Raw genomic sequence first — 24898 nt, 5'->3', positions numbered from 1 at the left:
TAAGATTAGGGAGGTAAGGCAATAAATAGGCCATAGTGGCAAAATAATTACAATATAGCATTAACACTGGAGTGATAGATGTGCAGATGATGGTGTGCGAGTAGAGATACTGAGGTGCAAAAGAGCAAAAATAAATAACAATATGGGGATGGGGTAGTTGGATGGGCTATTTACAGATGGGCTGTGTACAGGTGCAGTGATCGGTAAGCTGCTCTGATAGCTGATGCTTAAAGTTCGTGAGGGAGATATAAGGCTCCAGCTTCAGTGATGTTTGCATTTCGTTCCAGTCATTGGCAGCAGAGAACTGGAAGGAAAGGCGGCCAAAGGAGGAGTTGGCTTTGGGGATGACCAGTGACATATACCTACAGGAGTGAGCTGAGATACGGTAGGGCTTCACCAAGCAAAGACTTATAGATGACCTGGAGCCAGTGGATTTGGCGACAAATATGAAGCGAGGGCTTGCCAACGAGAGCATACAGGTTGCAGTGGTGGGTAGTATATGGGGCTTTGGTAACAAAACGGATGGCATGGTGATAGACTACTTCCAATTTGCTAAGTAGAGTGTTGGAGGCTATTTTGTAAATGACATCGCCGAAGTCAAGGATCGGTAGGATAGTCAGTTTTACGAGGGTATGTTTAGCAGTATGAGTGAAAGAGGCTTTTTTTGCGAAATAGGAAGCCGATTCTAGATTTAATTTTGGATTGGAGATGCTTAATGTGAGTCTAGAAGGAGAGTTTGCAGTCTAACCAGACACCTAGGTATTTGTAGTTGTCCACATATTCTAAGTCAGAACCGTCCATTGTAGTGATGCTAGTCGGGCGGACAGCGATCTGTTGAAGAGCATGCATTTAGTTTTACTAGCATTGAAGAGCAGTTGGAGGCCACGGAAGGAGAGTTGAATGGCATTGAAGCTCGTCTGGAGGGTTGTTAACACAGTGTCCAAAGAAAGGACAGAAGTATACAGAATGGTGTCGTCTGCGTAGAGGTGGATCAGAGAATCACCAGCAGCAAGAGCGACATCATTGATATATACAGAGAAAAGAGTCGGCCCGAGAATTGAACCCTGTGGCACCCCCATAGAGACTGCCAGAGGTCCGGACAACAGGCCCTCCGATTTGACACACTGAACTCTATCTGAGAAGTAGTTGGTGAACCAGGCGAGGTAGTCATTTGAGAAACCAAGGCTGTTGAGTCTGCCAATAAGAATGCTGTGTTTGCCAGAGTTGAAAGCCTTGGCCAGGTCGATGAAGACAGCTGCACAGTACTGTCTTTCGTCGATGGCGGTTATGATATCCTTTAGGACCTTGAGCGTGCTTGAGGTGCACCCATGACCAGCTGGGGAAACCAGATTGCATAGCAGAGAAGGTACGGTGGGATTCGAAATGGTCGGTGATCTGTTTGTTATCTTGGCTTTCAAAGACTTTATAAAGGCAGGGTATACCAGCTGATTTGTAGGGGTCCAGATTTTGCAGCTCTTTCAGAACATCAGCTTTCTGGATTTGGGTGAAGGAGAAGCGGGGGTGGAGGCTTGGGAAAGTTGCTGCGGTGGGTGCAGAGCTGTTGGCCGGGGTAGGGTTAGCCAGGTGGAAAGCATGGCCAGCTGTAGAAAAATGCTTTTTGAAATTCTCAATTATAGTGGATTTATCAGTGGTGACAGTGTTTCCTAGCATCAGTGCAGTGGGCAGCTGGGAGGAGGTGCTCTTATTCTCCAAGGACTTTACAGTGTCCCAAATTCTTTTGGAATTTGTGCTACAGGATGCAGATTTCTGTTTGAAAAAGCTAGCCTTTGCTTTCTGAACTGACTGTGTATATTGGTTCCTAACTTCCCTGAAAAGCTGCATATCGCGGGGGGCTATTCGATGCTAATGCAGTATGCCACAGGATGTTTTTGTGCTGGTCAAGGGCAGTCAAGTCTGGAAAGAACCAAGGGCTATATCTGATCTTAATTCTATTTTTTTTTAATGGGGCATACTTATTTAAGATGGTGAGGAAAACACTTTTAAAGAATAACCAGGCATCCTCTACTTACGGGATGAGGTCAATATCCTTCCAGGATACCCGGGCCAGGTAGATTAGAAAGGCCTGCTCGCTGATGTGTTTTAGGGAGCTTTTGACAGTGATGGTCGTTTGACCGCAGACCCATTACGGACGCAGGCAATGAGGCAGTGATCGAGTTACCAGAATGTCCTGACAAGTCACCAGAATGTCCTGACAAGTCACCAGAATGTCCTGACAAGTCACCAGAATGTCCTGACAAGTCACCAGAATGTCCTGACAAGTCACCAGAATGTCCTGACAAGTCACCAGAATGTCCTGAGAAGTCAACAGAATGTCCTGACAAGTCACCAGAATGTCCTGACATGTCACCAGAATGTCCTGACAAGTGACCAGAATGTCCTCAGAAGATAGGAAAGTCGGGACATTTTGCATGTCCTGAAGAGTAAAAGGGTTAGGTTTAGGGGTTGGTGGTTAGGGTTATGGTTTAGGGGTTTGTGGTTAGGGTTAAGGTTTAGGGGTTTGTGGTTAGGGTTAAGGTTTAGGGGTTTGTGGTTAGGGTTAAGGTTTAGGGGTTTGTGGTTAGGGTTAAGGCTTAGGGGTTGGTGGTTAGGGTTATGGTTTAGGGGTCTAGCAAAATTGGAATATGAATGGGAATACATTTTTACTCCCCCCAAAAATCGAAAAGTAACAAAAAACTAACTAATGTTTACTGAAACAACACAAAATGAAAGTACGTCATTGAAAATCTTAGTTGTTTTCCTCCGTACTATGGGTTTTCCCCAGTGCATGTTTTATAGAAGCTTCCACCCTACTCAGAAATAACACACAGGAGGGTGTGGGTGTGTGCATGTGTGAGTGAGTGAGAGCGAGAGTGATGGGGGAAGAGGGGGGACGGGTGAGACAGGAACAAGTGGACTAAGGGTTGGGTTCACCTCAAGGTCAATGTACACACACACACACACACACACACACACACACCTCCCAGCTCCTCCTGTGCCTCAGTAATACCTGGTTAGCCCCCGGGGTGAGGGCCTATTCTGGGGAGAGGAAACCAGGGAGGGCCCTTCCCTCTGGGTATCCAACAGACAAAGACTGGCTCTGGGTGTGGAGCTACCACAACACAGACACACACAAAAGACAGGATACACACAGAGAGAGAAAACAACAGGGAGAGGGGATGGAGAGAGAAAAAGGAGAGGCAGAGAGAACGATGGAGGGAGAAGGAAGGAGGAAGAGGGGATGGAAGAAGGATATAAGTGAGGGAGATGCATGGAGGGAGTGAAGCAGAAAGATGGCGGGAGTGAAGCAGAAAGATGGAGGGAGTGAAGCAGAAAGATTGAGGGAGTGAAGCAGAAATATGAAGGGAATGAAGCAGAAAGATGGAGGGGGTGAAGCAGAAAGATGGAGGGAGTGAAGCAGAAAGATGGAGGGAGTGAAGCAGAAAGATGGAGGGAGTGAAGGAGAAAGATGGAGGGAGTGAAGCAGAAAGATGGAGGGAGTGAAGCAGAAAGATTGAGGGAGTGAAGCAGAAAGATGAAGGGAATGAAGCAGAAAGATGAAGCAGAAAGATTGGAGGGAGTGAAGCAGGCAGAAAAGAAGAGGGGGAAAAGAGGGAGAATTAGGAGGATACATACAGAGAACCCATGAAAGACGCCACAGACAGCTCCCCTGTGTGTTAGCATGTTGTGTGTATTCTCATCCTCCTCCTCCTCCCTGTGTGTTAGCATGTTGTATGTATTCCTCTCTTCATCCTCCTCCTCCTCCCTGTGTGTTAGCATGTTGTGTGTATTCCTCTCCTCCTCCTCCTCCTCCCTGTGTGTTAGCATGTTGTGTGTATTCCTCTCCTCCTCCTCCTCCCTGTGTGTTAGCATGTTGTGTGTATTCCTCATCCTCCTCCTCCTCCTCCTCCTCCTCCTCCTCCTGTGTTAGCATGTTGTGTGTATTCTCATCCTCCTCCTCCTCCTCCCTGTGTGTTAGCATGTTGTGTGTATTCCTCTCTTCATCCTCCTCCTCCTCCCTGTGTGTTAGCATGTTGTGTGTATTCCTCTCTTCATCCTCCTCCTCCTCCCTGTGTGTTAGCATGTTGTGTGTATTCCTCTCCTCCTCCTCCTCCTCCTCCTCCTCCTCCTCCTTTCTGTGTGTTAGCATGTTGTGTGTATTCTCCTCCTCCTCCTCCTCCCTGTGTGTTAGCATGTTGTGTGTATTCCTCTCATCCTCCTCCTCCTCCCTGTGTGTTAGCATGTTGTGTGTATTCCTCCCTCCCTCCTCCTCCTCCTCCTCCTCCTCCTCCTCCTCCTCCTCCTCCCTGTGTGTTAGCATGTTGTGTGTATTCCTCTCCTCCTCCCCTCCCTGTGTTTAGCATGTTGTGTGTATTCCTCTCTTCCTCCTCCTCCCTGTGTGTTAACATGTTGTGTGTATTCCTCTCCTCCTCCTCCTCCCCCTGTGTGTTAGCATGTTGTGTGTATTCCTTTCTTCCTCCTCCTCCTCCTCCTCCTCCTCCTCCTCCTCCTCCTCCTCCCTGTATGTTAGCATGTTGTGTGTATTCCTCTCCTCCTCCTCCCTGTGTGTTAGCATGTTGTGGGTATTCCTCTCCTCCTCCTCCTCCTCCCTGTGTGTTAGCATGTTGTGTGTATTCCTCTCTTCATCCTCCTCCTCCTCCCTGTGTGTTAGCATGTTGTGTGTATTCCTCTCTTCCTCCCTCCTCCTCCTCCTGTGTGTTAGCATGTTGTGTGTATTCCTCTCTTCCTCCTCCTCCTCCCTGTGTGTTAGCATGTTGTGTGTATTCCTCTCCCTCCTCCTCCTCCTCCCTGTGTGTTAGCATGTTGTGTGTATTCCTCTCCTCCTCCTCCTCCTCCCTGTGTGTTAGCATGTTGTGTGTATTCCTCTCTTCCTCCCTCCTCCTCCTCCCTGTGTGTTAGCATGTTGTGTGTATTCCTCTCTTCCTCCTCCTCCTCCTCCCTGTGTGTTAGCATGTTGTGTGTATTCCTCTCTTCCTCCTCCTCCTCCTGTGTGTTAGCATGTGTGTTAGCATGTTGTGTGTATTCCTTTCTTCCTCCTCCTCCTCCTCCCTGTATGTTAGCATGTTGTGTGTATTCCTCTCCTCCTCCTCCTCCTCCCTGTGTGTTAGCATGTTGTGGGTATTCCTCTCCTCCTCCTCCTCCTCCCTGTGTGTTAGCATGTTGTGTGTATTCCTCTCTTCCTCCTCCTCCTCCCTGTGTGTTAGCATGTTGTGTGTATTCCTCTCCTCCTCCTCCCCCTGTGTGTTAGCATGTTGTGTGTATTCCTCTCCTCCTCCTCCCTGTGTGTTAGCATGTTGTGTGTATTCCTCTCCTCCTCCTCCTCCTCCTCCTCCTCCTGTGTGTGTTAGCATGTTGTGTGTATTCCTCTCCTCCTCCTCCTCCCTGTGTGTTAGCATGTTGTGTGTATTCCTCTCTTCCTCCTCCTCCTCCCTGTGTGTTAGCATGTTGTGTGTATTCCTCTCCTCCTCCTGTGTGTTAGCATGTTGTGTGTATTCCTCTCTTCCTCCTCCTCCTCCCTGTGTGTTAGCATGTTGTGTGTATTCCTTTCTTCCTCCTCCTCCTCCCTGTGTGTTAGCATGTTGTGTGTATTCCTCTCCTCCTCCCTGTGTGTTAGCATGTTGTGTGTATTCCTCTCTCCTCCTCTGTGTGTTAGCATGTTGTGTGTATTCCTCTCCTCCTCATGTTGTGTGTATTCTCCTCCTCCTCCTCCTCCCTGTGTGTTAGCATGTTGTGTGTATTCCTCTCTCCTCCTCCTCCTCCTCCCTGTGTGTTAGCATGTTGTGTGTATTCCTCTCCTCCCTCCTCCTCCTCTCCTCCTCTCCTGTGTGTTAGCATGTTGTGTGTATTCCTCTCTTCCTCCTCCTCCTCCTGTGTGTTAGCATGTTGTGTGTATTCCTCTCCTCCTCCTCCTCCTCCTCCCTGTGTGTTAGCATGTTGTGTGTATTCCTCTCCTCCTCCTCCCTGTGTGTTAGCATGTTGTGTGTATTCCTCTCCTCCTCCTCCCTGTGTGTTAGCATGTTGTGTGTATTCCTCTCTTCCTCCCTCCTCATGTTGTGTGTATTCCTCCTCCTCCTCCTCCCTGTGTGTTAGCATGTTGTGTGTATTCCTCTCCTCCTCCTCTGTGTGTTAGCATGTTGTGTGTATTCTTCTCTCCTCCTCCTCCTCCCTCCCTGTGTGTTAGCATGTTGTGTGTATTCCTCTCCTCCTCCTCCTCCTCCTCCCCTGTGTTAGCATGTTGTGTGTATTCTCTCCTCCTCCTCCTCCTCCTCCTCCTCCTCCTCCTCCTCCCTGTGTGTTAGCATGTTGTGTGTATTCCTCTCCTCCTCCTCCTCCTCCTCCTCCTCCTCCCTCCCTGTGTGTTAGCATGTTGTGTGTATTCCTCTCCTCCTCCTCCTCCTCCTCCCTGTGTTAGCATGTTGTGTGTATTCCTCTCCTCCTCCTCCTCCTCCTCCTCCTCCCCTCCCTGTGTGTTAGCATGTTGTGTGTATTCCTCTCCTCCTCCTCCTCCTCCTCCTCCTCCTCCCCCTGTGTGTTAGCATGTTGTGTGTTTTCCTCTCCTCCTCCCCTCCTGTGTTAGCATGTTGTGTGTATTCCTCCTCCTCCTCCTCCTCCTCCTCCTCCTCCCCCTGTGTGTTAGCATGTTGTGTGTATTCCTCTCCTCCTCCCTGTGTGTTAGCATGTTGTGTGTATTCCTCTCCTCCTCCCCCTGTGTGTTAGCATGTTGTGTGTATTCCTCTCCTCCTCCTCCTCCTCTCCTCCCTGTGTGTTAGCATGTTGTGTGTATTCCTCTCCTCCTCCCTGTGTGTTAGCATGTTGTGTGTATTCCTCTCTTCCTCCTCCTCCCTGTGTGTTAGCATGTTGTGTGTATTCCTCTCCTCCTCCTCCCTGTGTGTTAGCATGTTGTGTGTATTCCTCTCCTCCTCCTCCTCCTCCTCCTCCCTGTGTGTTAGCATGTTGTGTGTATTCCTCTCCTCCTCCCTGTGTGTTAGCATGTTGTGTGTATTCCTCTCCCTCCTCCTCCTCCTCCTCCTCCTCCCCCTGTGTGTTAGCATGTTGTGTGTATTCCTCTCCTCCTCCCTGTATGTTAGCATGTTGTGTGTATTCTTCTCTTCCTCCTCCTCCTCTTCCTCCCTGTGTGTTAGCATGTTGTGTGTATTCCTCTCTTCCTCCTCCTCCTCTTCCTCCCTGTGTGCTGGCGTGTTTCAGAGGAAGAGGCCTGCTGGGACTGAGGCTTTATGATGTCCATCAACACAGCACGGAAACATCTCCCTCCCTCCCTGTTGTGTGTTTACTGATTGATTGAACATGCCAAGTCCATCTGGTGATTCCCTGATGGGAGCGACAGTGTGAAATTGCACAAAAACTAACAAGACAAACCCCCCCCCCATCTCCTCCCACACACACACACCTTTCCCTCTCTCCTTCTCTATCCCCTTTTCTCTCTTTCTAACCCACCTATTTTTCTATCCCATTCTCTCAATCTCCCTTTCAACAACTACTCTCATTCTCCCCTACCCCCCCTCTCCCTCTTTCTTCTCTCTCTGAACTCTGTTAGAGCCCATAACCCATCCATCCATCCACACCAACACACACACACCTGTCATGCTGGGATCAATCAATCGGATAATTAAAGAGTTACTCTGTGTTTGCTTTTCTCTCTCTCTGTCACTCTCTTTCTCCGTCTGTGTTTGTGTATCTGTCTCCTAGTGTCTCCAAGCAGTAGCACGGAAGCCCAAATACCCCCCTTTCTCCTCACCACACACACATAACACATACCCAGACTCGCTGTGTTCACACACACAGCACACACACACTGCTTCGCCCCAAAATGCTGCAATATACCACCATTGGCCAGCAAACCACCATTGGCCAGCAAACCACCATTGGCCAGCAAACCACCATTGGTCAGCAAACCACCATTGGCCAGCAAACCACCATTGGCCAGCAAACCACCATTGGTCAGCAAACAGCAAACCATCTGGAAGGAAAACTGTAAGACGTAATAGAGTGAAGCTCCAGAACACATGTTGTTGTTGTTGTTGTTGTTTTGCCTCTGTACTCCAGCACTTTGAAATGATACAATGACTATGAGGTTAAATATGCATTTTTTTATCCGTACCAAGTAAACGTTCAGAAATTACAGCCCTTTTTGTACATAGTCCCCTCATTTTAGGGGACCAAAGGTATTGGGACAAATTCACTTATATGTGTATTAAGTATTTGGTCCCATACTGAGAAAGTTACAGACGCCCAAATATCACACCTCCAAGACAGGCTAACCTCTCACCATTACAATAACAGGCTAACCTCTCACCATTACAATAACAGGCTAACCTCTCACCATTACAATAACAGGCTAACCTCTCACCATTACAATAACAGGCTAACCTCTCACCATTACAATAACAGGCTAACCTCTCACCATTACAATAACAGGCTAACCTCTCACCATTACAATAACAGGCTAACCTCTCACCATTACAATAACAGGCTAACCTCTCACCATTACAATAACAGGCTAACCTCTCACCATTACAATAACAGGCTAACCTCTCACCATTACAATACAGGCTAACCTCTCACCATTACAATAACAGGCTAACCTCTCACCAATAACAGGGGAGGTCAGCCTTTTATTCTGGGGGGGTGTATGATATTTGTGCGTCTGTAACTTTCTCACTCAACTTGATTCACGATTCATTCAGGATCATCCGTAACCATGGTAGCATCCACATTAATATAGAAGGCTTTAGAAACTTATCTTCTTATTTACCGTAACATTGTCTCCAAAATGACCCAATACATTATTTACCATTCATTTTTATTGGGCACAAAATAATCTGAAACAACCAAAACAAACAGCAAATGCATCCAACCAGTCTATAGAGTCACCAGCTTGATGTGGTCATTGCGTGCTGTGAATATGGGACCAAATACTACACTTTTTACTACTTCAATACAGATATAAGTGAATTTGTCCCAATACTGTTGGTCCCCTAGAATGGAAGACAACGTACGAAAACTGTTCACCCGATATGGATGAAAATACCCTTCAATTAAAGCTGACAGTCTACAATTTAACCTAAACGTCATTGTATCATTTTAAATCCAAAACAACAAGAAACATGTCACTGTCCCAATACTTTGGCAGCTCACTGTATGTAGAGGAGAACCAATATGGAGTTGGACAGGGAGGGAAGTATAGTGTGGTCCAGTCGTGTATAGTGTACAGGGTGGTAGAGTAGTGTATAGTGTGGTAGAGTAGTGTATAGTGTACAGGGTGGTAGAGTAGTGTACAGGGTGGTAGAGTAGTGTATAGTGTGGTAGAGTAGTGTATAGTGTACAGGGTGGTAGAGTAGTGTATAGTGTGGTAGAGTAGTGTATAGTGTGGTAGAGTAGTGTATAGTGTGGTAGAGTAGTGTATAGTGTACAGGGTAGGTGGTAGAGTAGTGTATAGGGTGGTAGAGTAGTGTATAGTGTACAGGGTGGTAGTAGTGTATAGTGTACAGGGTGTGGTAGAGTAGTGTATAGGGTGGTAGAGTAGTGTATAGTGTGGTAGAGTAGTGTATAGTGTACAGGGTGGTAGAGTGTATAGTGTATAGTGTGGTAGAGTAGTGTATAGTGTAGAGTAGTGTATAGGTAGAGTAGTGTATAGGGTGGTAGAGTAGTGTATAGTGTGGTAGAGGTGTGTGTAGAGTAGTGTACAGTGTGGTAGAGTAGTGTACAGTGTAGAGTAGTGTAGTGTGGTAGTAGTGTATAGTGTGGTAGAGTAGTGTGTACAGGGTGGTAGAGTAGTGTATAGTGTGGTAGAGTAGTGTATAGTGTAGAGGTGTGGTAGAGTAGTGTAGTGTATAGTGTGGTAGAGTAGTGTATAGGGTGGTAGAGTAGTGTATAGTGTACAGTGTGGTAGAGTAGTGTAGTGTACAGGGTGGTAGAGTAGTGTATAGTGTGGTAGAGTAGTGTAGAGTAGTGTATAGTGTACAGGGTGGTAGAGTAGTGTATAGTGTGGTAGAGTAGTGTATAGTGTGGTAGAGTAGTGTATAGTGTACAGGGTGGTAGAGTAGTGTATAGTGTGGTAGAGTAGTGTATAGTGTACAGGGTAGAGTATAGTGTAGTAGAGTAGTGTATAGTGTGGTAGAGTAGTGTATAGTGTGGTAGAGTAGTGTATAGTGTATAGGTGGTAGAGTAGTGTATAGTGTGGTAGAGTGGTAGAGTAGTGTATAGTGTGGTAGAGTGTAGTGTGTATAGTGTATAGGGTGGTAGAGTAGTGTATAGGGTGGTAGAGTAGTGTATAGTGTGGTAGAGTAGTGTATAGTGTGGTAGAGTAGTGTATAGTGTAGAGGGTGGTAGTAGTGTAGTGTATAGAGAGTAGTGTATAGGTGGTAGTAGTGTAGTAGTGTATAGTAGAGTAGTGTATAGTGTACAGGTGGTAGAGTAGTGTATAGTGTGGTAGAGTAGTGTATAGTGTACAGGGTGGTAGAGTAGTGTATAGTGTGGTAGAGTAGTGTATAGGTGTAGGTAGTGTACAGTGGTAGTGTATAGTGTACAGGGTGGTAGAGTAGTGTACAGTGGTAGAGTAGTGTATAGTAGTGTAGAGTAGTGTAGTGGTAGAGTAGTGTATAGTGTACAGGTGGTAGAGTAGTGTATAGTGTGGTAGAGTAGTGTGGTAGAGTAGTGTATAGTGTGGTAGAGTAGTGTAGTGTACAGGGTGGTAGAGTAGTGTACAGTAGTGTATAGTGTGTACAGGGTGGTAGAGTAGTGTATAGTGTACAGGGTGGTAGAGTAGTGTACAGGGTGGTAGAGTAGTGTATAGTGTATAGTGGTAGAGTAGTGTATAGTGTACAGGGTGGTAGAGTAGTGTATAGTGTGGTAGAGTAGTGTATAGGTGGTGGTAGTGTAGTAGTGTATAGTGTGGTAGAGTAGTGTATAGTGTGGTAGAGTAGTGTATAGTGTAGGGTGGTAGAGTAGTGTATAGTGTGTGTAGAGTAGTGTATGTAGTGTGGTAGAGTAGTGTAGTGTATAGTGTACAGGGTGGTAGAGTAGTAGTGTAGAGTAGTGTATAGTGGTAGAGTAGTGTATAGTGTAGAGTAGTGTATAGTGTACAGTGTACAGTGGTAGAGTAGTGTATAGTGTGGTAGAGTAGTGTATAGGGTGGTAGAGTATAGTGTAGAGTAGTGTATAGTGTGGTAGTGGTAGTGTATAGTGTACAGGGTGGTAGAGTAGTGTATAGTGTATAGTGTATAGAGTAGTGTATAGTGTAGTAGAGTAGTGTATAGTGTACAGGGTGGTAGAGTAGTGTACAGGGTAGGTAGGGTGGTAGAGTAGTGTATAGTGTGGTAGAGTGTAGTGTATAGTGTACAGGGTGGTAGAGTAGTGTATAGTGTGGTAGAGTAGTGTATAGGTGGTAGAGTAGTGTATAGTGGTAGAGTAGTAGTGTGGTAGAGTAGTGTATAGTGTGGTAGAGTAGTGTATAGGGTGGTAGAGTAGTGTATAGTGTACAGGTAGAGTAGTGTATAGTGTATAGGTGGTAGAGTGTAGTGTATAGGGTGGAGTAGTATAGTGTGGTAGTAGTGTATAGTGTACAGAGTGGTAGAGTAGTGTATAGTAGTGTATAGTGTGGTAGAGTAGTGTATAGGGTGGTGTAGAGTAGTGTATAGTGTACAGGGTGGTAGAGTAGTGTATAGTGTGGTAGAGTAGTGTATAGGGTGGTAGAGTAGTGTATAGTGTACAGGGTGGTAGAGTAGTGTATAGTGTGGTAGAGTAGTGTGTATAGGGTGGTAGAGTGTAGTGTATAGTGTAGAGTAGGTGTGTAGAGTAGTGGTAGAGTAGTGTATAGGGTGGTAGAGTAGTGTATAGTATAGTAGTGTATAGGTGGTAGAGTAGTGTATAGTGTGGTAGAGTAGTGTATAGTGTGGTAGAGTAGTGTATACAGGGTGGTAGAGTAGTGTACAGGGTGGTAGAGTAGTGTATAGTGTGGTAGAGTAGTGTATAGTAGTGTATAGGGTGGTAGAGTAGTGTATAGTGTACAGGGTGGTAGAGTAGTGTATAGTGTACAGGGTGGTAGAGTAGTGTATAGTGTGGTAGAGTAGTAGTGTATAGGTGTAGTAGTAGTAGTGTATAGGGTGGTAGAGTAGTGTATAAGGTGGTGGTAGAGTAGTGTATAGTGTGGTAGAGTAGTGTATAGTGTGGTAGAGTAGTGTATAGTGTATAGGGTAGAGTAGTGTATAGTGTGGTAGAGTAGTGTATAGTGTACAGGGTGGTATAGGTGGTAGAGTAGTGTATAGGGTGGTAGAGTAGTGTATAGTGTGGTAGAGTAGTGTATAGTGTAGAGTAGTGTATAGGTGGTAGAGTAGTGTATAGTGTGGTAGAGTAGTGTATAGTGTGGTAGAGTAGTGTATAGTGTACAGGGTGGTAGAGTGTAGTGTATAGTGTGGTAGAGAGTAGTGTATAGGGTGGTAGAGTAGTGTATAGTGTACAGGTGGTAGAGTAGTGTATAGTGTGGTAGAGTAGTGTATAGTGTGGTAGAGTAGTGTATAGTGTACAGGTAGAGTAGTGTATAGTGTGGTAGAGGTGGTAGAGTAGTGTATAGTGTACAGGGTGGTAGAGTAGTGTATAGTGTACAGGGTGGTAGTAGTGTATAGTGTGGTAGAGTAGTGTATAGGGTGGTAGAGTAGTGTAGAGGTATAGTGGTAGAGTAGTGTATAGTGTATAGGTAGAGTAGTGTATAGGGTGGTAGAGTAGTGTATAGTGTGTACAGGGTGGTAGTGTAGTGTACAGGGTGGTAGAGTAGTGTATAGGGTGGTAGAGTAGTGTATAGGGTGGTAGAGTAGTGTATAGGGTGGTAGAGTAGTGTATAGTGTGGTAGAGTAGTGTATAGTGTGGTAGAGTAGTGTATAGTGTGGTAGAGTAGTGTATAGTGTGGTAGAGTAGTGTATAGTGTAGTGTGGTAGGTAGTGTAGTAGTAGTAGTGTACAGTGTGGTAGGTAGTGTATAGTGTGGGTAGTGTATAGTGGTAGAGGTGTAGTGGTAGTAGTGTAGTGTACAGGGTGGTAGAGTAGTGTATAGTGTGGTAGAGTAGTGTATAGGGTGGTAGAGTGTAGTGTATAGTGTACAGTGTATAGTGTACAGTAGTGTAGTAGTGTATAGAGTAGTGTATAGGTGGTAGAGTAGTGTATAGTGTACAGGGTGGTAGAGTAGTGTATAGTGTGGTAGAGAGTAGTGTATAGGGTGGTAGAGTGTATAGGGTGGTAGTGTATAGTGTACAGGGTGGTAGAGTAGTGTATAGTGTGGTAGAGTAGTGTATAGGGTGGTAGAGTAGTGTATAGTGTACAGGGTGGTAGAGTAGTGTATAGTGTGGTAGAGTAGTGTATAGTGGTGGTAGAGTAGTGTATAGTGTACAGGGTGGTAGAGTAGTGTATAGTGTGGTAGAGTAGTGTATAGGGTGGTAGAGTAGTGTATAGTGTACAGGGTGGTAGAGTAGTGTATAGTGTATAGGGTGGTAGAGTAGTGTATAGTGTACAGGGTGGTAGAGTAGTGTATAGTGTACAGGGTGGTAGAGTAGTGTATAGTGTACAGGGTGGTAGAGTAGTGTATAGTGTGGTAGAGTAGTGTATAGGGTGGTAGAGTAGTGTATAGGGTGGTAGAGTAGTGTATAGGGTGGTAGAGTAGTGTATAGTGTACAGGGTGGTAGAGTAGTGTATAGGGTGGTAGAGTAGTGTAGGGTGGTAGAGTAGTGGTGTGGTAGAGTAGTGTATAGTGTGGTAGAGTAGTGTATAGGGTGGTAGAGTAGTGTATAGTGTGGTAGAGTAGTGTATAGTGTGGTAGAGTAGTGTACAGGGTGGTAGAGTAGTGTATAGTGTGGTAGAGTAGTGTATAGGGTGGTAGAGTAGTGTATAGGGTGGTACAGTAGTGTATAGTGTACAGGGTGGTAGAGTAGTGTATAGTGTATAGTGGTAGTGTATAGAGGGTGGTAGTAGTAGTGTATAGTGTACAGGGAGTAGTGTATAGTGTAGGGTGGTAGTAGTGTATAATGTATAGGTGGTAGGGTGGTAGTAGTGTATAGTGTACAGGGTGGTAGAGTAGTGTATAGTGTACAGGTGGTAGAGTAGTGTATAGTGTACAGGGTGGTAGAGTAGTGTATAGTGTGGTAGAGTAGTGTATAGGGTGGTAGAGTAGTGTATAGGGTGGTAGAGTAGTGTATAGGGTGGTAGAGTAGTGTATAGGGTGGTAGAGTAGTGTATAGGGTGGTAGAGTAGTGTATAGGGTGGTAGAGTAGTGTATAGTGTACAGGGTGGTAGAGTAGTGTACAGGGTGGTAGAGTAGTGTATAGGGTGGTAGAGTAGTGTATAGGGTGGTAGAGTAGTGTATAGGGTGGTAGAGTAGTGTATAGTGTGGTAGAGTAGTGTATAGTGTGGTAGAGTAGTGTACAGGGTGGTAGAGTAGTGTATAGGGTGGTAGAGTAGTGTATAGGGTGGTAGAGTAGTGTATAGGGTGGTAGAGTAGTGTATAGTGTACAGGGTGGTAGAGTAGTGTATAGGGTGGTAGAGTAGTGTATAGTGTACAGGGTGGTAGAGTAGTGTATAGTGTATAGGGTGGTAGAGTAGTGTATAGTGTACAGGGTGGTAGAGTAGTGTACAGGGTGGTAGAGTAGTGTATAGTGTGGTAGAGTAGTGTATAGGGTGGTTAAATAGGGTACTCACAGTCGAGCCAGAGCCTCATTCTTCTGGAACAGGAGTTCAGGGAGCTGAGTGAGACGGTTCCTGTTCAGACGACTGTTCAGAAGGACAGAACACATTAGAAAACAGACTCTCTCTGTGTGTGTGTGTGTGTGTGTGTGTGTGTGTGTGTGTGTGTGTCTGTGTGTGTGTGTGTGTGTGTGTCTGTGTGTGTGTGTCTGTGTGTGTGTGTCTGTACTCACAGTCTCTCCAGTTCCTTCAGATCATCAAATGCTCCTCTCTCAATGTTGTTTATCTGGTTCTCCATCAGGTGACTGAAGAGAATGAGAGAAGGATGGAGAGAAAGGATGGAAGAGAGAGGGAGGAAGGATGGATGGAGGAAGAGAGTGGGAGGAAGGATGGAGGAAGAGAGTGGGAGGAAGGATAGAGGAAGAGAGAGGGAGGAAGGATGGAGGAAGAGAGTGGGAGGAAGTATGGAGGAAGAGAGTGGGAGGAAGGATGGAGGAAGAGAGTGGGAAGAAGGATGGAGGAAGAGAGAGGGAGGAAGGATGGAGGAAGAGAGTGGGAGGAAGGATGGAGGAAGAGAGTGGGAGGAAGGATGGAGGAAGAGAGAGGGAGGAAGGATGGAGGAAGGATGGAGGAAGAGAGTGGGAGGAAGGATGGAGGGAGAAGAGAGTGGGAGGAAGGATGGAGGAAGAGAGTGGGAGGAAGGATGGAGGAAGAGAGTGGGAGGAAGGATGGAGGAAGAGAGTGGGAGGAAGTATGGAGGAAGAGAGTGGGAGGAAGGATGGAGGAAGAGAGAGGGAGGAAGTATGGAGGAAGAGAGTGGGAGGAAGGATGGAGGAAGAGAGAGGGAGGAAGGATGGAGGAAGAGAGAGGGAGGAAGTATGGAGGAAGAGAGTGGGAGGAAGGATGGAGGAAGAGAGTGAGAGGAAGAGGAAGATAAAGAGGTAGAAGAAAAAAGAGAAATTAATGATTGACCATATTTTATGGATCTCAACACTGCCCAAAAAACAGCATGTTAACGTAACGTATAACTTCTACCTGCTGTCTACACGGCTCAACACTTCATACTTCATCTCCCTGACAGCATCCAGTCTGACAACTGTCTGGACAGACACAGGGACAGACACAGGGACAGACACAGAGACAGGGACAGGGACAGGGACAGGGACAGGCACAGGGACAGGACGGTAACTAACCCAAGGAGATGTTATTAGTAACTATTAGTTTCACATTGAGGGTTTTAACCCACTATCACACACACACACACACACACACACATACAGACACACGTCGTGTACAGCTAACCTTCTGGGGCCACACAATTCAGTCCCATTCAAAATTCTATTTTCCCTAACCTTACCCTGACTTTAACTGAAAAACCTAACCTTAACCCTAACTCCTAACCTTTAACCTAATTCTAACCTTAACCCTAGCTCCTAACCCTTAACCTAATTGTAACCTTAACCCCCTAGAAATAGCATTTGACCTTGTGGGGACTAACAAAATGTCCCAGTTGGTAAAATATTTGTTTGTTTTCTATTCTGGTCCCCACAAGATTAGTTAAACAAGTCCACACCCACACCCACACACACACACTGTTATCTGTCTGACAGTGGTCTATGTCGAAAACAGTGTCAGTCTAACACAGCAACCTGAGACAACCAATCCCCTTCCTCCCCTGGGGTATTGTAGTTCCACCCCAGCTTAACGGAATCTGTAAGAGCAGATGGGAGGCCTGTGTGTTCTGTTGGTAAAGTCAGTCAGTTGCTCTACCAGTGGTGTAATAAACACTCAATGTGTATGACAACCTCTGTATTAAAGCTGAGATCTGCAGAAGGTGAAACATGTATGTACCCTTGTACAAGGCACCTAACCCTAATTGCTCCTGTAAGTCTCTCTGGATCAGAGTGTCTGCTAAATGACTCACTAACTGTAAGTCTCTCTGGATCAGAGTGTCTGCTAAATGACTCACTAACTGTAAGTCTCTCTGGATCAGAGTGTCTGCTAAATGACTCACTAACTGTAAGTCTCTCTGGATCAGAGTGTCTGCTAAATGACTCACTAACTGTAAGTCTCTGGATCAGAGTGTCTGCTAAATGACTCACTAACTGTAAGTCTCTGGATCAGAGTGTCTGCTAAATGACTCACTAACTGTAAGTCTCTCTGGATCAGAGTGTCTGCTAAATGACTCACTAACTGTAAGTCTCTCTGGATCAGAGTGTCTGCTAAATGACTCACTAACTGTAAGTCTCTCTGGATCAGAGTGTCTGTTAAATGACTCACTAACTGTAAGTCTCTCTGGATCAGAGCGTCTGCTAAATGACTCACTAACTGTAAGTCTCTCTGGATCAGAGCGTCTGCTAAATGACTAAAATGTCAAATGCAATAGAGCAAATGGACGTGGCAGTTTCCCCGCTCCGGATTCCAGATTTAAGTTCCGTTCCACTGTTCAGACCTGCAAAATACAAATCCATAATAAAGTTCTGAACCGGTTCGAACCACAAAAAAGTACCGGCCCTTTCATTTCATTTTTCAACCCGTGAAATCAACCTCGTATTTACATTTAGCTCATTAAATCACTACACCCTGGTAATCACTACACCGTGGTAAAATCACTACACCCTGGTAATCACTACACCCTGGTAATCACTACACCCTGGTAATCACTACACCCTGGTAATCACTACACCGTGGTAAAATCACTACACCCTGGTAATCACTACACCCTGGTAATCACTACACCCTGGTAATCACTACACCCTGGTAATCACTACACCGTGGTAAAATCACTACACCCTGGTAATCACTACACCCTGGTAATCACTACACCCTGGTAATCACTACACCGTGGTAAAATCACTACACCCTGGTAATCACTACACCCTGGTAATCACTACACCCTGGTAATCACTACACCCTGGTAATCACTACACCGTGGTAAAATCACTACACCCTGGTAATCACTACACCCTGGTAATCACTACACCCTGGTAATCACTACACCCTGGTAATCACTACACCCTGGTAATCACTAAACCCTGGTAAGCACTACACCCTGGTAAGCACTACACCCTGGTAATCACTACACCCTGGTAATCACTACACCCTGGTAAGCACTACACCCTGGTAAGCACTACGCCCTGGTAAGCACTACACCCTGGTAAGCACTACACCCTGGTAAGCACTACACCCTGGTAAGCACTACACCCTGGTAAGCACTACACCCTGGTAATCACTACACTGTCGTAATCACTTCACTGTGGTAATCACTACACCCTGGTAATCACTTCACTGTGGTAATCACTACACCGTGGTAATCTCTTCACTGTGGTAATCACTACACCCTGGTAATCACTTCACTGTGGCAATCACTACACCCTGGTAATCACTTCACTGTGGTAATCACTACACCGTGGTAATCTCTTCAATGTGGTAATCACTTCACTGTGGTAATCACTACACCCTGGTAATCACTTCACTGTGGTAATCACTACACCGTGGTAATCTCTTCAATGTGGTAATCACTACACTGTCGTAATCACTTCACTGTGGTAATCACTACACCCTGGTAATCACTTCACTGTGGTAATCACTACACCGTGGTAATCTCTTCACTGTGGTAATCACTACACCCTGGTAATCACTTCACTGTGGTAATCACTACACCCTGGTAATCACTTCACTGTGGTAATCACTACACCGTGGTAATCTCTTCAATGTGGTAATCTCTTCACTGTGGTAATCACTACACCCTGGTAATCACTTCACTGTGGTAATCACTACACCCTGGTAATCACTTCACTGTGGTAATCACTACACCGTGGTAATCTCTTCAATGTGGTAATCACTACACCGTGGTAATCTCTTCAATGTGGTAATCACTTCACTGTGGATAAAGCAGCTTTCTATGGACCAGGAAAGCTAGTTGTTTAAACTTTATATACTTGATGGACACACAAGTGTAAGCCACGAGATCCAACTGACATTTTGCAGGTGGGGAGTGAGACGGGGGGTTGGTGGCTTGAAGAACTGGGTATCATGATATGTTTCAAGTTTTTAATGTCACGTGCACAAGTACAGTGAAATGCCCTTCCTGCTTGGACTTTCCCAACAGTGCAGTACTCAATAGGATGTGTATATAATGTGTTTAGGACATTAGTAGTAGACCTGTCATTACTTCACCAGAAAATATTCCGAACCTTCACATTTAGTTACGTTACAGCCTGAAGGACAACCATCTCTGGAGCCCTCCACCAATCAGGCCTTTATGATAGAGTGGCCAGACAGAAGGACAACCATCTCTGGAGCCCTCCACCAATCAGGCCTTTATGATAGAGTGGCCAGACAGAAGGACAACCATCTCTGGAGCCCTCCACCAATCAGGCCTTTATGATAGAGTGGCCAGACAGAAGGACAACCATCTCTGGAGCCCTCCACCAATCAGACCTTTATGGTAGAGTGGCCAGACAGAAGGACAACCATCTCTGGAGCCCTCCACCAATCAGGCCTTTATGGTAGAGTGGCCAGACAGAAGCCACTCCTCTGTAAAAGGCACATGACAGCCCGCTTGGAGTTTTCCCAAAAGGCACATAAAGACTCTCAGACCATAAGAAACAAGATTCTCTGGTCTAATGAAACCTAGATTGAACTCTTTGGCCTGAATGCAAAGCGTCAGGTCTGGAGGAAACCTGGCACCATCCCTATGGTGAAGCATTGCGGTGACAGCATCATGCTGTGGGGATGTTTTTCAGCGGCAGGAACTGGAAGACTAGTCATGATTGAGGGGAAGATGAACAGAGCAAAGAACAGAGAGATCCTTGATGAAAACCTGCTCCAGAGTACTCAGGACCTCAGACTGGGGCGAAGGTGTGCCTTGTACACCTGTCATTTATGAACATTTGAACATCTTGGCCATGTTCTGTTATAATCTCCACCCGGCACAGCCAGAAGAGGACTGGCCACCCCACATAGCCTGGTTCCTCTCTAGGTTTCTTCCTAGGTTTTGGCCTTTCTAGGGAGTTTTTCCTAGCCACCGTGCTTCTACAACTGCATTGCTTGCTGTTTGGTGTTTTAGGCTGGGTTTCTGTACAGCACTTTGAGATATCAGCTGATGTACGAAGGGCTATATAAATAAATTTGATTTGATTTGATTTGTACACCGCAGGAGTGGCTTCAGGACAATTCTCTGAATGTCTTTGTGCGGCCGAGCCAGTGCACAGTCATGAACCCGATCGAACATCTCTGGAGAGACCTGAAAATAGCTGTGCAGCGATGCTCCCCATCCAACCTGACAGAGCTTGAGAGGATCTGCAGAGAAGAATGGGAGAAACTCCCCAAATACAGGTGTGGCAAGCTTGTAGCGTCACACCCAAGGCTGTAATCGCTGCCAAAGCTGTTTCAACAAAGTACTGAGTAAAGGGTCTGAATACTTATGTAAATGTGATATGTAATTTAAAAAATTATCCATTTGCAAAAAAAACAAATTTAAACCTGTTTTTGCTTTGTCATTATGGGGTGTGCAGATTGCTGAGAATATAGTTTTTTAAAATCTATTTTAGAATAAGGCTGTAATGTAACAAAGTCATGGGGTCTGAATACTTTCACACAACACATCTTACCGTGTTGAAGTTAATGAAGCCCATGTGTAATGTGATACCTGTATCCTTAAGCCTAGAAAACATACCGGCAGGCAGACACTGGAAGGAGATGTTTCTGAGCGACAGAGGGACTGCTTTGCATTGGCACTTTGATTGTGTTACATGTGGGACAAAAACATTATCTCAACCTAAAAGAAAGTCATTAACCGGTTCTCATGCTTTTAAAATAATGGTTCTGTTCCGGACCACTAGAGATCACTTTTGCGCCTGGTTCATTATTTCCCGGTTCTGTTCCTTGAACCAGTTCCAACTCCTGGTAACAGTAATATTGAGTGTAGTAAGACCTCACTGAGGTGAATAGTAGTGTAGTGAAGGACGGGACTTACAGAACTCTGAGGTGAATAGTAGTGTAGTGAAGGACGGGACTTACTGAACTCTGAGGTGAACAGTAGTGTAGTGAAGGACGGGACTTACAGAACTCTGAGGTGAATAGTAGTGTAGTGAAGGACGGGACTTACAGAACTCTGAGGTGAATAGTAGTGTAGTGAAGGATGGGACTTACAGAACTCTGAGGTGAATAGTAGTGTAGTGAAGGACGGGACTTACAGAACTCTGAGGTGAATAGTAGTGTAGTGAAGGATGGGACTTACAGAACTCTGAGGTGAATAGTAGTGTAGTGAAGGATGGGACTTACAGAACTCTGAGGTGAATAGTAGTGTAGTGAAGGACGGGACTTACAGAACTCTGAGGTGAATAGTAGTGTAGTGAAGGACGGGACTTACAGAACTCTGAGGTGAATAGTAGTGTCGTGAAGGACGGGACTTACAGAACTCTGAGGTGAATAGTAGTGTGAAGGACGGGACTTACAGAACTCTGAGGTGAATAGTAGTGTAGTGAAGGACGGGACTTACAGAACTCTGAGGTGAACAGTAGTGTAGTGAAGGACACTTACAGAACTCTGAGGTGAACAGTAGTGTAGTGAAGGACGGGACTTACAGAACTCTGAGGTGAATAGTAGTGTAGTGAAGGACGGACTTACAGAACTCTGAGACTTACAGAACTCTGAGGTGAATAGTAGTGTAGTGAAGGACGGGACTTACAGAACTCTGAGGTGAATAGTAGTGTAGTGAAGGATGGGACTTACAGAACTCTGAGGTGAATAGTAGTGTAGTGAAGGATGGGACTTACAGAACTCTGAGGTGAATAGTAGTGTAGTGAAGGACGGGACTTACAGAACTCTGAGGTGAATAGTAGTGTAGTGAAGGATGGGACTTACAGAACTCTGAGGTGAATAGTAGTGTAGTGAAGGATGGGAACTCTGAGGTGAATAGTAGAACTCTGAGGTGAATAGTAGTGTAGTGAAGGATGGGACTTACAGAACTCTGAGGTGAATAGTAGTGTAGTGAAGGACGGGACTTACAGAACTCTGAGGTGAATAGTAGTGTAGTGAAGGACTTACAGAACTCTGAGGTGAATAGTAGTGTAGTGAAGGATGGGACTTACAGAACTCTGAGGTGAATAGTAGTGTAGTGAAGGACGGGACTTACAGAACTCTGAGGTGAATAGTAGTGTCGTGAAGGACGGGACTTACAGAACTCTGAGGTGAATAGTAGTGTAGTGAAGGACGGGACTTACAGAACTCTGAGGTGAATAGTAGTGTAGTGAAGGATGGGACTTACAGAACTCTGAGGTGAATAGTAGTGTAGTGAAGGATGGGACTTACAGAACTCTGAGGTGAATAGTAGTGTAGTGAAGGACGGGACTTACAGAACTCTGAGGTGAATAGTAGTGTAGTGAAGGACGGGACTTACAGAACTCTGAGGTGAATAGTAGTGTAGTGAAGGATGGGACTTACAGAACTCTGAGGTGAATAGTAGTGTAGTGAAGGACGGGACTTACAGAACTCTGAGGTGAATAGTAGTGTAGTGAAGGACGGGACTTACAGAACTCTGAGGTGAATAGTAGTGTAGTGAAGGACGGGACTTACAGAACTCTGAGGTGAATAGTAGTGTAGTGAAGGACGGGACTTACAGAACTCTGAGGTGAATAGTAGTGTAGTGAAGGACGGGACTTACAGAACTCTGAGGTGAATAGTAGTGTAGTGAAGGACGGGACTTACAGAACTCTGAGGTGAATAGTAGTGTAGTGAAGGACTTACAGAACTCTGGGACTTACAGAACTCTGAGGTGAATAGTAGTGTAGTGAAGGACGGGACTTACAGAACTCTGAGGTGAATAGTAGTGTAGTGAAGGACGGGACTTACAGAACTCTGAGGTGAATAGTAGTGTAGTGAAGGATGGGACTTACAGAACTCTGAGGTGAATAGTAGTGTAAAGGATGGGACTTACAGAACTCTGAGGTGAATAGTAGTGTAAAGGACGGGACTTACAGAACTCTGAGGTGAACAGTAGTGTAGTGAAGGACGGGACTTACAGAACTCTGAGGTGAACAGTAGTGTAGTGAAGGACGGGACTTACAGAACTCTGAGGTGAATAGTAGTGTAGTGAAGGACGGGACTTACAGAACTCTGAGGTGAATAGTAGTGTAGTGAAGGACGGGACTTACAGAACTCTGAGGTGAATAGTAGTGTAGTGAAGGATGGGACTTACAGAACTCTGAGGTGAATAGTAGTGTAGTGAAGGACGGGACTTACAGAACTCTGAGGTGAATAGTAGTGTAGTGAAGGACGGGACTTACAGAACTCTGAGGTGAATAGTAGTGTAGTGAAGGATGGGACTTACAGAACTCTGAGGTGAATAGTAGTGTAGTGAAGGACGGGACTTACAGAACTCTGAGGTGAATAGTAGTGTAGTGAAGGACGGGACTTACAGAACTCTGAGGTGAATAGTAGTGTAGTGAAGGATGGGACTTACAGAACTCTGAGGTGAATAGTAGTGTAGTGAAGGATGGGACTTACAGAACTCTGAGGTGAATAGTAGTGTAGTGAAGGATGGGACTTACAGAACTCTGAGGTGAATAGTAGTGTAGTGAAGGACGGGACTTACAGAACTCTGAGGTGAATAGTAGTGTAGTGAAGGATGGGACTTACAGAACTCTGAGGTGAATAGTAGTGTAGTGAAGGATGGGACTTACAGAACTCTGAGGTGAACAGTAGTGTAGTGAAGGATGGGACTTACAGAACTCTGAGGTGTTTGAGGCCAGAGAAGTCTGTCTTGCTGATGGTCGTCAGGTTGTTCCCATTTAGATCACTGGATGAGAGGAAAAAAACACACAGAATATTAGCAAACATGTTGGTCAAGATTGAACTCTTTGGCCAGAATGCCAAGCGTCATGTTTGAAGGAAACCTAGCATCATCCCTACGGTGAAGAATGGTGGTGGCACTCCCCAAAACTCCCCAAATACAGGTGTGCCAAGCTTGTAGCGTCATACACAGGAAGACCTAAGGCTGTAATCGCTGCCAAAGGTGCTTCAACAAAGTAATGAGCAAAGGGTCTGAATACTTATGTAAATGTGATATTTCATTTTCTTTTGCAAACATTTCTAAAAACCTGTTTTTGCGGAAAATGTGGAAAAAGTAAAGGGGTCTGAATACAATCCGAATGCACTGTAAACACAATAATACTATACTCTATCTCCTTCATCTAGGACTGGCCTTAGCTACAGGTAGAGCAGACTGGTTTCAGCGACAGTTCAGAATACACGACAGAAGTCAGTCTCTCTCTCTCCTTCTAGCTGTCTCAATCGCTCTCCTTCCCTCCCACTCTCATTCACACACAGACACAGGTGCTGTGTGACAGGGGAGCTGCAAATGTGTTGGTGTTGTCTTGCCTGGGGCTACAACGTCTCTTTCAAACACCCACACAGTGTCCTCAGAGCAGCCGCCCACAGAGGTGCTGATTGGATGCAGCAGGCGGTCAACCAATCGCAGGGTGGTTTTATTAAGCCACAGCAGGTTGACTGGCACAAAACAGGAATTAACAGCTCCTCTCCAGAGGACAATCTGCTTGCGTCCCAAATGGCACCACTTTTGACCAGGGCTCTGGTCAAAAGAAGTGCACTATATAGGGAATAGGGAGCCGCAGTAGGATGAGATGTGTCATTGGTAAGCATCTGTGGCTATGTCATCACGAATAACCTGACAGCATGATCTCAACCTAAACTTTCTGAGAGTATGAGGAATCCAGTGTGAGAAAACACAGAGAATCCTGGTTGAACCAGACAATGCTATTCTCACCATTGTTCTACTACATGGTGAGCTGCACCGTTCAGTCTAAGAGAACCTTAGCTTGCTATCAAACATCCTTGGTTATTGATCAACCAGGTCGCTCAACATCCACTGAAATTCGACATTCGTCCAGGTCCCCAGGACGTCGGGAGATGCCTTCAAACCCCGCCACTAGGGGCAACGCTGAGCTCTACTACCACCAAGTAGGCTTGGGTTTTGCTAGGGAATTGTGGACAGGGATGGCGGATGGGCGGAAAACACGAGTTCCAGCTCAAGAGGGTTGAACGTTCAATCCCTGTACAAGGCACTTGTTATTTTTTATATTTTATTTTAACCCAAAACCTAAACCCGAACCTTAACCATTCAGACTGAATGCCTACACTTAACCTTCAAAATGTTAGGTTTATGGACAAAC

At 45.6% G+C, this 24898-nt stretch overlaps 1 protein-coding gene across 1 annotated transcript in view; it reads right to left on the bottom strand.

Moving 5' to 3' along the window:
- LOC112248165 (slit homolog 1 protein-like) overlaps positions 1 to 24898 on the bottom strand; it is a 136165-nt gene that overhangs the window by 95278 nt on the left and 15989 nt on the right. The window contains 3 exon segments of the mRNA XM_042316551.1: positions 14718 to 14789; positions 14936 to 15007; positions 23434 to 23505. Coding sequence (XP_042172485.1) covers positions 14718 to 14789; positions 14936 to 15007; positions 23434 to 23505 — 216 coding nt within the window.

This window comes from Oncorhynchus tshawytscha, unplaced genomic scaffold (genome assembly GCF_018296145.1).
Source record: "Oncorhynchus tshawytscha isolate Ot180627B unplaced genomic scaffold, Otsh_v2.0 Un_contig_6405_pilon_pilon, whole genome shotgun sequence".
Classification (NCBI taxonomy): domain Eukaryota; kingdom Metazoa; phylum Chordata; class Actinopteri; order Salmoniformes; family Salmonidae; genus Oncorhynchus; species Oncorhynchus tshawytscha.
This window is presented reverse-complemented; position numbering and strand designations above follow the sequence as displayed.